The 17293-nt window shown below is 33.4% G+C and overlaps 1 protein-coding gene across 1 annotated transcript; it reads left to right on the top strand.

Moving 5' to 3' along the window:
- Nucleotides 1–577: 577 nt before the first annotated feature.
- Nucleotides 578–16804, top strand: LOC110441755 (E3 ubiquitin-protein ligase CHFR-like; the record flags this gene model as incomplete). Its single annotated transcript, XM_021484999.1, has 15 exons — nucleotides 578–753; nucleotides 3108–3204; nucleotides 3645–3693; nucleotides 4215–4278; nucleotides 5276–5374; nucleotides 6016–6074; nucleotides 6804–7198; nucleotides 9147–9222; nucleotides 11552–11630; nucleotides 12225–12289; nucleotides 13470–13573; nucleotides 13962–14021; nucleotides 15158–15285; nucleotides 16020–16136; nucleotides 16613–16804. Coding segments are annotated over exons 1-15 (1693 nt in total), but the record flags the coding sequence as incomplete, so codon positions are not given.
- Between the last annotated feature and the right edge of the window lie 489 nt (nucleotides 16805–17293).

Genomic DNA, 17293 nt, shown 5'->3' on the forward strand with positions numbered 1-17293 from the left:
GACTCCTTGTTATCAACTACGTAGGTTCATGATATAGCAAGCCAAATGGGGAAACAGTCCTCATTTTTTACTTTTTGAAGTTCTCTATAAAGTTAAAATTAATCGTTATTATATTACAGTAGGAATTGACCTTTATCAAATCTTAAAACTCTTCTCTAATATGTATCTTAAAACAGAAATATGCCCATTTTCCATTAAAAAGTACTGTGAATATTGAAAATGTTTTTTAATATAAAAGAGTTATAGAGACATATAAACCAATAGTAGTAGGCCTATATACGTCCCTGGAAAGAGAAGAGTAATGTTTTCACATTACAATCGGTTTTTTAAATCAGTAATTATATAAGGGAATCAACGGAGGACTGACTGCATGGCTTCTGTTTGTTTTTTTTATATAATATTGTTCGCAATTCAAGTATATATTTGCTTGATGTTTTATCAAGCTATTTGCCTTCAAATTCGAACTGCTCTGACTGTTTGACGTCTTATGGTAGACGGAGCACTGGTACTTTTGCTGGTTCAACTGAAGAACTTAATTTGCATTGCGCTGGCTGAGTAAAATCTATTACACTTCCGGTATTTATCAACGATGTCAACAAACTTGCAGTCCTTTTTGTAAATCGAGATTTTGCTATATTTAAAGGATGGAGGATTCTGTTGACGGTTCGTGGGGCCAACTTGTGAGTGTCACAGATGTTGACAGTCCGCCTTTCCCGCTAATTGAAGACGAGTTTACCATTGGTCGAGCAAAAGGTGAACGGGAGAGGGCGGACGGAATCGTGCTGATAGGGCAAAACTACAAATGTGTTTACAATATATGTTTACAAAGAAGAGTATAAAAAAGTGTAGCCTGAAAAGAGCGCATCTTTTGCTATCATGTGGCATTTATTTATAGAGAATTTTACATCGTATGCATCAAACGTTTCTACTGCAAATTTATATCGGTGCAAGTTTGTGATAATTTGACCCAACATTCTCGGGTTCTTGAAACTATGTAAATACATTAAGTGGTCGCACATGTCAGGGATGTGTAGTGGACTACACATCCCTGCACATGTACACCACTTAAGTAACAATTTCAAATGGTCAAAATAATTGTTGACATTATAGCCAATATAGGCCTAGCATGCGATAAACTCCATTGAGGGACATGGTTTAAGAAATTTATGCATATGAAAGAAGAAGTTAAAATTGTTATACAGCCTACAGGATATGCTGCCTATAGTACTAATAGTAATACCCGGCATCAGTAGTAACTATTTTTGACCATGCAGGCAATATATGGAAAGGATTATTGAGATAACATGACGCATGATCTGTCATGACAGTCGTTTCTATTTTTCTCCAGACGGACTTAGCGAATTAAGTTCATGAATTAATTCTTTTTATTAGTAAGGATTAGTTATTTCAACAATTATACATTATTTTGATAACATTATACTCATATGACTAATGAGGGGTGAACTATGTGTAATCTTACAGAAAAAAACGCTTTTGATTTTGCTCCATTAATTAGTTGGCATAGGCCTAGGACTGCTTCATAGCTCTGACGATGAAATATATATAAAAAAATCTCGTCGTCTGAAGCTACATTATCGCAGCTGATTTACAGCCATAATCATTCCACATAATGAATGATTGCCCCTTGTATGTGAGAGATAATTTGATTCAAAAATAAAAGAGAAAGGCAACCTACATGTACAGGCACCAGAAAAACACATTCAACCATAACATATCTACACAACAAACATGCAAACAAGAGATAGATTTTGAGTTACCAAACTGTATAGCACTACACTGTACTACAAGGTACATTGAACTGACATTCAGTACATGCAAATTATGCAAATGAATATCAAGCATGTCTATTACAGATACAAAACAGGAAAATAAATTCCTACAATGTACATTCTATTATAACAAATATATTGAAGATTATTTAATTTTGGATTATGGGAAAAATTTGGTCAGCTGACAGATTTACAGAATGTGTACTACAAAATGAAATTTAATTAACACAAACAGTGAAAATTGATGTGTTTATTTATTGCTGTACGTTTTACTGTAAGAAACAGCTAGAGGAAACATTTTGCTTATCTCATTGCAGATTTTATTTTTTCCAAACTCCTGATATTTTCCCAAACCTGTTCATGTGGGAACACTGATGATATTTCCCAATTTTTTTTCAAAAGTATTTTATTGACAATACATATATAATACAAACATATAAGTTAACATTAAAGAAGATATTGGAACAGTATTGACAAAAGAATAAGACAACATGCTACGCCTATATCAGTCGTCTTCTATTTCTGGTAGCTATGTACAATGCTTGAATATATAGAATGTTGTAATTTGTTTTCCTCTCACACACATGCACACCCGCACCCACACCAGCTTATGTGTAATACTCATTGTTTAAGGGACAAAACTTGCCTGAATAATAATAATAACAACAATACATGAATATTAATTTGGAATTTGTCTAGCACGTATAAGTAACGAAATGTTTTGATGATTTAATATAAAAGTCAACATGTATAATAAAAGTTTTATTTAATTGGTCAGATGCATTACTAATACCATATAATAAACAGTGCATATTTAAATATCCTAATAGAACATAAATAGTGGTAATATGATGCCTAATATTTGAATACAGAGGACATTGAAAGAAAAAATGTATTAGATCATCCCTCCGTGTATACCACATACACGGGAAGCATCATCAATCAGATGGTCTTGTAACTTATCAAAGTTAAGATCACCTCCTGCCTTGTTGTGGTTTTGTAGCATACTGTTGTTTTGGTGGTAGGATACAGAATGACCATGCAACATTTTTGTTTTTCGATAATTTTGTGTTTATTTTAAAAATAAACTTTTTCCAGATTTTATACATCAGCATTGTTTTTTCTGACACAAGGTTATATTAACGGGTATACTAAGATTCAAATACATACTAAAAATTATGTTGAAAACTCACAGTTTATTTTTATTTCAATTTCCCATCGTAAGTGAATAGCTCATAGGTATTTCAAATTCTTCATGCATACATACATGTATATTCACCATATTTATAATTTAAATCCTTTTTATTGTGGTTTTAGATTGTGACATATCCTTGGCCAACAACAAGCTTGTATCAGGTAGACACTGCCATATTGAAAAGGATGCTGAAGGCCAAGTCTGGCTTTGTGACACAAGGTAAAATTATATAACACAATGAAGCTAGATGTATACATAAATGCTTGGTACCAGTTAAAGTAATGCTAAATATAACCTTATGTGCTTATAATGTGACGTTTCAAAATCTACATTATTTTCTTGTGACATTTTGAGCTAACCAATTACAATGTAGTTTGTAAAATGTCCTGTATTTTTATTCTGATGGATGTTTAAAAGTTTTAATAAAAGTTTTATTGAATTTAGAATCATAATAACTAGAAATTATATCATTATTGGATTAAATTTTTGTTGTTGAACCTTTTAAGACTTGAAGATTTTTCCTTTTCTCTCTTGTGTTGTGAACGTCATGAGAATAGATACAGGTGTTTTGGCTTGTTTTGATGTTACTAGTTAATTTGCTGTTAGCTGTAAGCATGAGATAGCACAATTGTTTTACTAAGTATCAGTATTATTTTCAGTACCAATGGAACACTGCTGAATGTTAGCGTGAAAATAACAAAAGGCAGTGTAAGTACTACATCAGCTGTGAGACAATCATCAGTTTGTAACATTAGTTTATTAACAAAATATTCAGATGTTGTGAATCAATTCATTGTATTTTATTTTATTTTAGACAATTACCTTTTTTGAGTAGTTTCATTAATTTCAAAAATTTTGAAAAAATCAACTGATAAATAAAACAGACAAATCATGGTCAGCTTAACAAACCTCTAAGTTAATCTGCGCTGTATATATAACTGTGCATAATATAGCAGTCAATGTTTAATTGTTTTGGATGGTATGTACTTTGTATTTTTAATACACTCAATCTGAAGTTTTACGAACTGTGAATAACATGACTGGAAAAGAAAATATTTATACTAATTTATTAGATAATTTCTGTTTTACTGATAATTGTTGCTCATTGCTAATAAACTAAATGCTACCTAAGTACTGTTACTAATTGATACTATAGCCAGGTAATAGAATCAGTTAATGTAACTACCGTAACTGGTAATCTGACAAAAAGTTATTTTCATTGTTGACAGAAAAAAGAGTTAAGTCATGGCGATGAGTTCTTTGTTGTCTACAAGAAGGATGAAGATGACATCAGTAAGTTGTGTTTGTTGTCTCATCAGCTGAGTTGTACCATGTGTTGTCCATCAGCTGAGTTGTACCATGTGTTGTCCCATCAGCTGAGTTGTACCATGTGTTGTCTCATCAGCTGAGATGTACCATGTGTTGTCTCATCAGCTGAGTTGTACCATGTGTTGTCTCATCAGCTGAGATGTACCATGTGTTGTCTCATCAGCTGAGTTGTACCATGTGTTGTCTCATCAGCTGAGATGTACCATGTGTTGTCTCATCAGCTGAGTTGTACCATGTGTTGTCTCATCAGCTGAGATGTACCATGTGTTGTCTCATCAGCTGAGTTGTACCATGTGTTGTCTCATCAGCTGAGATGTACCATGTGTTGTCTCATCAGCTGAGTTGTACCATGTGTTGTCTCATCAGCTGAGATGTACCATGTGTTGTCTCATCAGCTGAGTTGTACCATGTGTTGTCTCATCAGCTGAGATGTACCATGTGTTGTCTCATCAGCTGAGTTGTACCATGTGTTGTCTCATCAGCTGAGATGTACCATGTGTTGTCTCATCAGCTGAGTTGTACCATGTGTTGTCTCATCAGCTGAGATGTACCATGTGTTGTCTCATCAGCTGAGTTGTACCATGTGTTGTCTCATCAGCTGAGTTGTACCATGTGTTGTCTCATCAGCTGAGTTGTACCATGTGTTGTCTCATCAGCTGAGTTGTACCATGTGTTGTCTCATCAGCTGAGTTGTACCATGTGTTGTCTCATCAGCTGAGTTGTACCATGTGTTGTCTCATCAGCTGAGTTGTACCATGTGTTGTCTCATCAGCTGAGTTTTGTAACATTTTTATGGTTGATCAATGCAAGTTAAATGATATAATGGTGTTATTACATTTTTGGAAGTCTATATGTTATTACAGTGTATATATAATAGGTTAGTCCAAGGAAACAGTGCTTAATGATCAACATTTTCTATATAAGTTGAAATGAGAATTACTACAACCTTTATACCCAACAGATGTGGGCTATATGTACCAGAATCTGGAGGAGCTGCAGAAGGAAATGAACGCCACACAGGAATACAGTTCTGGATTTGAAATGGAGGCTACATTAATAGGTGAGGATAACAGTAGTCCGATTCCGTAGCATGATTTATTGATGATTCTCCCAGGGCGACCAGTCCGGATACTTTTGTAATCCTGCTAACGTTAGTGGGAATGATAACACAACAGGTTTTATGAACTATACCTACCTACTGTAATGACAACCAAACTATGTGTAATGTTTTTTGTCATTGACTTAGACGAAATTATTTCTTGAATTTCCACATATCTGCATATGTTAAAAATTACAAGTACTAACGATTTAAATGATTTTGTATGCCAATTAAGTCATGATTATCCCAGGATAAGGTTCTAGTTGAGTCTCAAAAACTGAAAGTAAACAACAATGGTAGATAAAAGTCATGAGTCGAATGACAATATCACATTACCAACATAAAAAATACTTTTAAGCTATATGGTAAATGTAAAAACATTTCATATAAGCCATGTATCTGATATAATTAGGTGGAATACATATTAACTGAAAAAATCATGTACAATGTTTTGTAAGATTTAATAGGTACAGGTATGTAATACAATATAGGTATATGTGTTGATTTCACTACTGATAGTAAAGCTATCATTAACAATTCTCTTTTGCTTTGTGAGAATCTTTTAACTGGACTATATTCTTGAACATGTGAACATTTTCCAGATGACTCCATAAACTTAGTAGAAGAGGAGAGCAGTGAGACCAGTAAGAAGAGATCAGCTGTGAGTACATTGTACAGTATAGGTGTTGATGACTCTGGTAGCCTTAGCTCTGTTTTATTATATGCCTCTATACATGTATTCCGCCTTTGCGTATTGCAGAGTTATCTTCTCTTGAGAACAGGTAATGATAAATTACGTCGTTTTCTCAAAAATTGATGACGTTACTCTCACAAACAAATGACGTAACAATCAATACCTGCTCTCAAGAGAAGATAACTCTGCAATACGCAAAGGCGGAATACTTGTATTTGGAAGCTCTGTTATCTAATACTGGAGTTTTATGACAATTTAAGATAACATCAAGACCAGTTATTGGCTACATATTTAGGGAATAACCCTACTGTATTTTGAGATTTGCAGCAGTGTGTTGGGATTATACTATTGCAAATTGAGTGTTATTGGTGACCTGTGATGGAGCCAGTAATAGGATATTTGCGACAGGATAATTGCGATATAAAACCGCAAATCTCAAACTACAGTAGGATTATCCACATTCTAATTCATATAAAATAATACACCAAAGAAACCACTGTTTAAAGATTTTTTTGAGCGTTTTTCAAAATCTGTGTCACTCTGTCATGGACTTGCGATGTCAGGAATATACAAAGTTAAGTGGAATTTTCATGATGTGTCGGGGTCATTGACATCGTGAATAATTAATATTTTTTGTTATAATTTGAAATACAAATCTAGAAAATGTTAAACTTTATTTTTTTATCAAATGATCAGGAGGATGAACCAAACACATCTACAAGTGAACCCCCAACTAAACGTGTAAAGAAAGGAGAGACCAGCGGTGAGCAAGGATCCTCTGGTACTCAGGGTGAGGTGCGAGATAGCCAGGGGAAGACAACTCCTGAGGTCATAGATGATAAGGGAAAGACACCTCCTGAGGTCAAAGATGATAAAGGAAAGACAACTACAGAGGACAAAGATGATAAGGGAAACACACCTCCTGGAGACAAAGATGTTCAAGAGGAGATTACTTCTGAAGACACTAAGAAGGATTGTACCAGTAAGCCTGGGGAGGCTGCCACCAGTGTTCCCTGTGAGGATAGACCTGATGAGATTGAGGAAGCTTTAATCTGTACCATATGTCAGGAACTTCTGCATGACTGCATCAGGTGGGTACATTGACAGTTATCGTTAATTGTCTAAATCATATAAATTGTTCACATTATTAATTACAATAATACACTTTACCCATACCTGCTAACTGACAAGAGAAATAACCCATCTCCTGCATCTATTTCATGAGGGTCTTTAAAAGCTTCCACATTCATTAAGTATAACCCACGATCATCTGCTTCTCTATATTTATTAGTATCTCCCCATTTTCAGGAGTGTTCAGGTTTTAAGTCAGCAGTTTAAGGTACCTGTATATGTATTGGTAAATGCTGTGCACAACAAGAGTTGTGTCCCTTTGGCTTGGGAGACCAGACTGATTATAAAGTTGAGTACTCTGTCTGATAAAGTGTGTATAATCACTATGAAAACCAGAGGAAACTGTCCTTGTCTTAAAAGTGTTCCACTCAAAAGAAAAGTATGCCCACCATTTCATAGCTTTGTAGACTGATTGTTATTGACTTCATATAATTTACATTGGACTCAATCATTCATTAGCTTATTGTCAAAGTGCATTCACTATTTTTCAGTAGTGCCCCGTGCATTTAAAGATGTTCAGAAACTTGGTTGAATTGATAACTTTGAAAAATACTATCAAGGCAAGATGATAAGGGGCAAAATCATCATCATCATTAAGATTATTAAATCATTAAGAGAAACTATTCAGCAACTTGGTAACCAAGGACATCTTGGTGTTCTCCACAGGAGAGGATTTCACATTAGGTTTCCTGACAGTGACATCAGAATATTGATGTCCTTTGTGATGAAAGTACTGATTGGTGGACTAAGGTGTTTTTTGTTGTCCTCACCAGAACAAAACATTTCATATTTATTTACAATTTACACCAATTTTCATTAAATATAATATTTGATTATTGTTAAAAAGGGAATATTTTGTGTTTTTAATTGTTATTGTTTATTTCACCGCACCACTTGTGAGGCATGTGATTGTCCCGTGATCATGATTAACATAGTGCGGCAAAATGTTTTTACGCTTATGGGACAAAATGTAACACAACTTATTTGAAAGTGAAAGTAGAATATACATACTGATCATTACGACTGCAAAACGAAATTTTTTCGAATTTTTCAAACACACTGTTATAAATAACAATTTACAAATTATTTCAATTATTACTTTATCAGTTTGTATTTATATTTTTCCATGTTAACACATCAATCTATGTCTGATTAATGAAGGGCATCTCACTTCCGGTTCAGACGACATAAAAATTATCGAAAACAGCTTGATCAATTTTTATGATATTTTTCTCTGGCAAATAGAATATATTAATAATAAGCGGGTTCCACTGTATTCAGTAACAAACAAATACATGTAGAGATATGTGTCAGGGAAAGTAGAGTGTTTAAACAGGAAGTAGGTGTTTTGAAGAGATGGGAGACTAATGGATTTATTTTCATTTGTTAAAAAGTATCAAAAGAACAACATATTTTATGCTGCAATTCCATGAAAGGATAAAGTTTGGACATGGTCATCACCCCTATTGCCACCCACCCTACCTTAACCCTTGTTACAAGATTTTGGGTTTAAATATACTTCTATATTATCTGGAGTAATAATGATTTCTAACTGAAAAAATATATCAAAATAGGTCTGTACAAGACTGAATCACTATAACTGCAAGAACCAAACATTTATTTTAGACATTGACAAAGTTACAGCATAGCCTTCCATGTTAAAGCTTATAATGTTGTTGACGCATTAGAAAGTGTTAAGATCTAGACGTGCTGTTGCATTTTTGGTAGGTGAAGGTTCAACCTGAAATACTGCTATTGACAAGTGACATACAACCAATTGGAGACCATCTCCTGCCAGTCCTTTTATTGATGAAAACAGTTTTAAATTGAGTTTAGAGAAATACCATGGTTATGAAAAATGAATCGGTGTTTTTCCAAAAATAAACTATGTAATTATTTTAATTTCAGTCTGCAGCCCTGCATGCACTCCTTCTGTGCAGGTTGTTACTCCGACTGGATGGATAAATCTAACGAATGCCCTACAGTAAGTACTATATCAGATTATACCATTCACAGTGATTACTACATTGTATTATACCATTAACAGTGATTACTACTTTATTATACTGTTATCAGTGAGTATTACGTTGTATTATCCCGTTATCAGTGAGTACTACATTGTATTATATCGTTAACAGTGAGTACTACATTGTATTATACCTTTATCAGCGAGTACTACATTGTATTATACCGTTATCAGTTAGTACTACATTGTATATACTGTTATCAGTGAGTACTACATTGTATCATACTGTTATCAGCGAGTACTACATTGTATCATACTGTTATCAGCGAGTACTACATTGTATTATACCGTTATCAGCAAGTACTACATCGTATTATATTGTTAACAGTGAGTACTACATTGTATTATACCGTTATCATTGATTACTACATTGTATTATACCGTTATCAGTGAGTACCACATTGTACTATACCGTTATTAGTGAGTACTACATTGTATTATTCCGTTATCAGTGAGTACCACATTGGATTATACCGTTATCAGTGAGTACTACATTGTATTATACCGGTATCAGTGAGTACCACATTGTATCATACCGTTATTAGTGAGTATCACATTGTATTATACCGTTATTAATGAGTATCACATTGTATTATACCGTTATCAGCAAGTACTACATCGCATTATATTGTTAACAGTGAGTACTACATTGTATATACTGTTATCAGTGAGTACTACATTATCTTATACTGTCATCAGCGAGTACTACATTGTATTATACCGTTATTAGTGCGTACCACATTGTATTATACCGTTGTTAGTGAGTATCACATTGTATTATACCGTTATTAATGAGTATCACATTGTATTATACCGTTATTAATGAGTATCACATTGTATTATACCGTTATTAGTGCGTACCACATTGTATTATACCGTTTTCAGTGAGAACCACATTGTATTATACCGTTATCAGTTAGTACCACATTGTATTATACTGTTATCAGCGAGTACTACATTGTATCATCCTGTTATCAGCGAGTACTACATTGTATTATATTGGTAACAGTGAGTACTACATTGTATTATACTGTTATCAGTGAGTACCACATTGTATTATACCGTTATCAGTGAGTACTACATTGCATTATACGGTTATCAGTGAGTACCACATTGTATTATACCGTTATCAGTGAGTACTACATTGCATTATACGGTTATCAGTGAGTACCACATTGTATTATACCGTTATTAGTGAGTATCACATTGTATTATACCGTTATCAGTGAGTACTACATTGTATCATACTGTTATCAGTGAGTACCACATTGTATTATACTGTTATCAGTGAGTACTACATTATCTTATACTGTCATCAGCGAGTACTACATTGTATTATACTGTTGTCAGTGAGTACTACATTGTATTATACTGTTATCAGTGAGTACTACATTGTATTATACTGTTATCAGTGAGTACTACATTGTATTATACTGTTATCAGCGAGTACTACATTGTATTATATTGGTAACAGTGAGTACTACATTGTATATACTGTTATCAGTGAGTGCTACATTGTATCATACTGTTATCAGCGAGTACTACATTGTATTATATTGGTAACAGTGAGTACTACATTGTATATACTGTTATCAGTGAGTGCTACATTGTATCATACTGTTATCAGCGAGTACTACATTGTATTACACTGTTATCAGTGAGTACTACATTGTATTATACAGTTATCACTGAGTACTACATTGTATTATGTTGTTAACAGTGAGTACTACATTGTATTATACTGTTATCAGCGAGTACTACATTGTATTATACTGTTATCAGTGAGTACTACATTGTATTATACTGTTATCAGTGAGTACTACATTGTATTATACAGTTATCACTGAGTACTACATTGTATTATGTTGTTATCACTGAGTACTACATTGTATTATATCGTTATCAGTGAGTACTACATTGTATTATACCGTTATCAGTGAGTACTACATTGTATTATATTGTTAACAGCGATAACTACATTGTATATACTGTTATCAGTGAATGCTACAATGTATTTAAACCGCAGTTAGTTCCATTTTGTATGGCAGTCATGACAGAAGACTTCTTTATGCCCTCTTAACATTAATTCATACTTTAGCACAGATTATGGTTGTAATGCCTAAAATTGAAAAAAGTTGGTCTGTATGTATGAAGAGCACTAAAGAATTATTTAGCATTTTTTTCTTTGTTTCTGTTTATGTGTTTATAAATTATTAACTCACCTAAAATTTTAGTTTCAAAAATTAAAACTTTTGCTTATACTTGTAATGTTCTTATTTTCATTAAGTGTCGTATGAAGGTGGAAAGAATCAACAAAAATCATATTGTCAACAATCTCATAGAAGCTTACCTAAAGGAAAACCCCAGTGAGTACTCCAACATGCATGATCAGTTTGTTTAGATCACGAAAAGTTATAACTATATAGGCATATCTATAGAGGTTCATTTAATAGAAAGATCTTTGGAGGCAGATTCTGTAAAGTGGAAAGCTTGCAATTTTTTGCTTTGAGTGAATTATCGCAAAAATATCCAAATGTGAATATGTGTTAACTTTGTAGATTATACAGAGTATAGACAGGAAGAATATAGAATAGATTCGCAAACCATTGCCAACGTGAAACATTCCACATCGTGATCAGTTTAAAGATTCATGATGTGAAAATTTCCATGAATGAGTTTTTCCACTTTTGCTGTATTATTATACTCATGAAGCTTCCCTTTCTATACATGATACTTAAATAAGGTTATGGTTAAATTTGGTCTTAGTTATCTTGAGAATTGTTATTTGTAAGTAGACATAGGTACAGATTTCTAATTGGCTGACATTATGTGACCTCTTATGGTGTCAACAGAAAATGTAGATTTGCACATAATTATGGTAACATTTAAATGTGTTTAATGCTGAAGATATTTAATGCTATATTGTAATACTCGAATTATCAATTTTACTTGTTTTCCAGATAAAAAGAGAGATGAAGAGGATTTAAAGGAATTAGATGCCAAGAACAAAATATCAAGAGATATGGTACACATCAGGTTTTATTTAATTTTTCATGTCTCAGGTTTAAATCACATCATCACTACTTCATACCAGGGAAAGATTATATTAATCAGCATGGATAAATACTGCAGTTAGCATGTCCAGACAACTGTTAATAAACATCAATGCATCGTGTTTGTTTGGGCTGACGAGATAAAAAAGGACTGTGTATTCTTTTGTACATTTACTTGGGTGATAATGTGTAATTACAGGTATACCTAGGAAAAACACTATAATGATAATGTATAATTACAGGTACATGTATACCTAGGAAGTACACTATGATAATGTATAATTACAGGTATACCTAGGAAATACACTATGATAATGTGTAATTACAGGTATACCTAGGAAAAACACTATAATGATAATGTATAATTACAGGTATACCTAGGAAATACACTATGATAATGTGTAATTACAGGTATACCTAGGAAAAACACTATAATGATAATGTATAATTACAGGTATAACTAGGAAATACACTATGATAATGTATAATTACAGTTATTACCTAGGAAATACACTATGATAATGTATAATTACAGGTATTCCTAGGAAATACACTATGATAATGTATAATTACAGGTATACCTAGGCAATGCACTATGATAATGTATAATTACAGGTATACCTCGGAAATACACTATGATAATGTATAATTACAGGTATTACCTAGGAAATACACTATGATAATGTATAATTACAGGTATACCTGGGAAATACACTATGATAATGTATAATCACAGGTTTACCTAGGAAATACACTATGATAATGTATAATTACAGGTATTACCTAGGAAATACACTATGATAATGTATAATTACAGGGATACCTAGGAAATACACTATGATAATGTATAATTACAGGGATACCTAGGAAATACACTATGATAATGTATAATTACAGGGATACCTAGGAAATACACTATGATAATGTATAATTACAGGGATACCTAGGAAATACACTATGATAATGTATAATTACAGGTATACCTGGGAAATACACTATGATAATGTATAATCACAGGTTTACCTAGGAAATACACTATGATAATGTATAATTACAGGTATACCTAGGAAATACACTAGCTTTGAACATTGACTTGTGGTTGTTTGTGCTGATGTAGGAGCATACATACTTATACTGTGTCTTATCTTGTAGTTATATTCAGGAAGTAAGCGTAAGGTGACCATTTTTGACAGTTCTGAATCAGACAGCTCTGACTCCAGTTCTCCTGTTGAAAGTCCGCCTCCAAATACATTCCCGTAAGTATATGAGCTATTTCCTTTCTGCAAAACTGAAATTAGAATGATTATATAGCATGTTATATATATTATTTATAGATTTTATGATGAAGTACTACTATAATAATACATTTTATAATCTGTATCTATAATATATTTACAATTGAGTTTGTATTCAAATATTCATATTTCCAGAGGTAAATTACTTAGTATACTATAATTGCAACATTAAGGTAAAATTGTGTCACAGTATTTTATAGATGATTTTAATTTTCTATGAATAATGAATTCATTGGTGATGTATGCTGCTGTGCGTTAATATCAAGTAAATACTATAGGACAGTCATTACTTAGGAGTGTCCTTTTTATTGTGTGGTGGGTAGATAAAACTTGTAACCATTCTTGACAGGTTCAGTTCTGGACCAGCTCCTTTGCTAGGGTTTGGCACACCTGTGTTTGGAACTCTCAGGTAAGTTAATCAGTGCTGTTTTCATTTGTCATAATTTCAAACAGTAAATACCTGTACCTTCAGCAGCACTTTCCTCCAAGGAATGTTTATAAAGGTCAATCAGGATGTAGTGTAGAGATAAACAAATAGTGTAATATGATAACCATGTACTCATGTGATTGTCAAAAAATATCACAATATATGGAGATCACACAATAAATGTCAGCATGTAACATAGATCACACAATAAATGTCAGTATGTAACATAGATCACACAATAAATATCAGCATGTAACATAGATCACACAATAAATGTCAGCATGTAACATAGATCACACAATAAACGTCAGCATGTAACATAGATCACACAATAAATGTCAACGTTTAGAGACATGTATGCTAATTGAACTATAATTAGCGTATAACGTTTGGTCACTTATTATCTGTATAATAAATGACTGTTTGTTATACTATGTCCACTTTATACAGTATGAAATTGTGTATTTACAGTTGTCACAAAATAAAGTTCTTAATGTGAGTGATACAAGTCACACATTGTAGGTCAAACTGGGATATCAAGGTCACGCTTTGTAGGTCAAAGTGTGATAGAGGTCACACATTGTAGGTCAAAGTTTGATAACGAGGTCACACATTGTAGGTCATAGTGTGATAGAGAGGTCACACATTGTAGGTCATAGTGTGATATAGAGGTCACACATTGTAGGTCAAAGTGTGATAGAGAGCTCACACATTGTAGGTCATAGTGTGATAGAAAGCTCACACATTGTAGGTCAAAGAGTGATATGGAGGTCACACATTGTAGGTCAAAGGGTAATGAAGAGGTGGTCACACAATGTAGATCAAGGTGTGATATAGAGACCTTTGGATACCAAAAGGTTGTTAAAAAGGTAAATGATTAAGATTCAAATCGTTGTAGTAACATTACATAGTGTAGGTTAAAGTCTTATACAGAGGTCACAAAAAGACATTTCCATTTAGCTGCTATTTGAAAAATATGATCTACTATCGCAAAAATATTTTTTCTCTACTATCTTACTTTTATTGATAACAGATTGATACCTGATGACATCTTCTTTTATAATTATCAGATATTTATACTGGTTGATTGAAATCTAGTGTTGGCTTTCTATCTCCAGACCTGCCAAGACGTTGTGCAGACAATGCCCAGATTACAAGGATCTGCTCAATGCCGCTAACACCTGTACCTCAGCCACCGCCACGCCAGCCGGTACAACAGGGGTTCTTGGTGCCATAGGAAAATTTGGTAGGTGTATACTAAAGAACTGTCCCTTTGTGGTATTTTCTTTGTAGATACACTAGCACTAATAGAAATAAATAAAAAAAAATGTCTAACCCTAACCCTTAACAAATTTATTGAAAAGTTGATTCATAGGTAGCCTCATAATCATACAATTGTTTCCACTATTTTTTGCTGCAAGTAATATAGAGATTGTGTCTTTATACATTTAAAAAAAACCTGTAACTTGAGTTAGATAAGAATGATAACTTACCAGTACTTATTTAACTATCTTTGTATCATTGGGTAAAGTACAGAGTTGGTTTATTATCATAATAACAACAGGCTTAAAAATTTATGAAATACTGCATAACAGGAGTGTTTTGCTGCAGGTCAATTTTCGGCTAACTTCTTGTGCCCTCTGTAGTGAGAGTTAATTTATCATTGAAGTGAATTTATATCAGTGGATAGATAGATAAATGAATCTATATGAAAGGTTGTACTTTGAGACTAAACTTATTCAAGATATATAAGAAAATATGAAAAAATCTTTTTTGATGTAAAAATATGCAGATACTGCTATAACATATTAACATAATAAATAAATGTGAAGGGCAAAATTAACAGTAGATGAATATGAATTTGAATAGCCTAGGTCGGAAGTTTGACTGAGTGTAAGTTCCCCTGTGTGCAGTATACACATGTAGGTTTGTTAATGTAATGTAGGTTTGGAAAATATAATATTGTAACATATGTTTTAGCAATGAATGTCTTTGGAAAACAAGATAATCCAGCTAGTACTGCCGGGAAAGAAGGTGCTACAAATACAGCCGCTGGGTCGGCGGATAGTGAGGCTACGCTACCTACAGGAGACGAAGGTGAGTGAGCTCCCTTGTGTAGTACACTGAATTCAACATCCAATGTTTACACATTTACTGCCTTCATTGAAGTCAAAAAGTAACAACTTTGACTCAGATGACTTGTTTAGCCTATTTCTGTGATTGTTAATGCAGTGTTGAATTACACTTACAGTCCATGTCATATATTTCTTCTTCCTGTAGAAAACAAACTCTGTGTAGTATGGTCAATTTGAACAGCTGATACTTAATTGCTTTGTTGCTACTACGAATGTTTTGCCTATCAGTGAAGTCACCCGGTATAGTTCTTATCTACACCATCGTTATAAATCTGGCAGAGTTTTGGGGTCAGGAATTCTCTGTCTCTTCATTAATTCTGGCCTCTATTTCTTATAAGTTCCTATTGTTGTCTTTACCTGTTTGTTTTGAGTTTTAGATTTGACTTTTTGTGTTGGTGCTCTGTTGTTTATGTTTATTTTATTTACACTATATTTTAGCCCAGCCCGGCCCAAGTGGAGAACAGCCTGACCCAGATGTAAAGGTGATGCCCACGGCCCCTGCTTACAGTTGTGCAATAAATCAGACACACGTTCTCTGTCAGTGCTGTCTACAACCAATGCCAGACAGGAGAAATGAATACATGACTAATTTCCCCACAACTGTTCCTCCTCAGCAGTGTAAGTTTTACTGTAGAGAAGTTCTGTTTTGTCTTCCTGTTCAATACAGTGTGTACATGTATACACTGTCCATCGATAGAATTTCATCACATCATTGTACAGGTAAACAATACAAATCGTTACTCAGTCATAGCTTGATGAAGGGACAAGTCAGTCTTGAAATGTTGTAACCTGTTTAATAGTACATTGTTTGTTTATAAAGTAACATTTTGATATTACTTATTTCCAAACTGATGAATGTTATTGAAGATAGTAGAAAAGTTATGTTTTGTGAGCATTTTACTTTTACTGTCTTTGCATTGTAAATGTGATTGGTGAATTGTAAACTCCAGTAAACACCTCTCGGTGTGCGTGTGTAGCACTAATACAATCAAAGGTAGGAAGCCTGGTAGTGCAAACTGAAATATAGTGAATTTAGTGAAGATTTATAAGACCACTTCAGGTTGACCTTACTAAATTTGCATGAATTTCTGTTTCAAAGGCAGGGTTATTTGTATGAAT

This window comes from Mizuhopecten yessoensis, unplaced genomic scaffold (assembly GCF_002113885.1).
Source record: "Mizuhopecten yessoensis strain PY_sf001 unplaced genomic scaffold, ASM211388v2 scaffold716119, whole genome shotgun sequence".
Taxonomy (NCBI): Eukaryota; Metazoa; Mollusca; class Bivalvia; order Pectinida; family Pectinidae; genus Mizuhopecten; species Mizuhopecten yessoensis.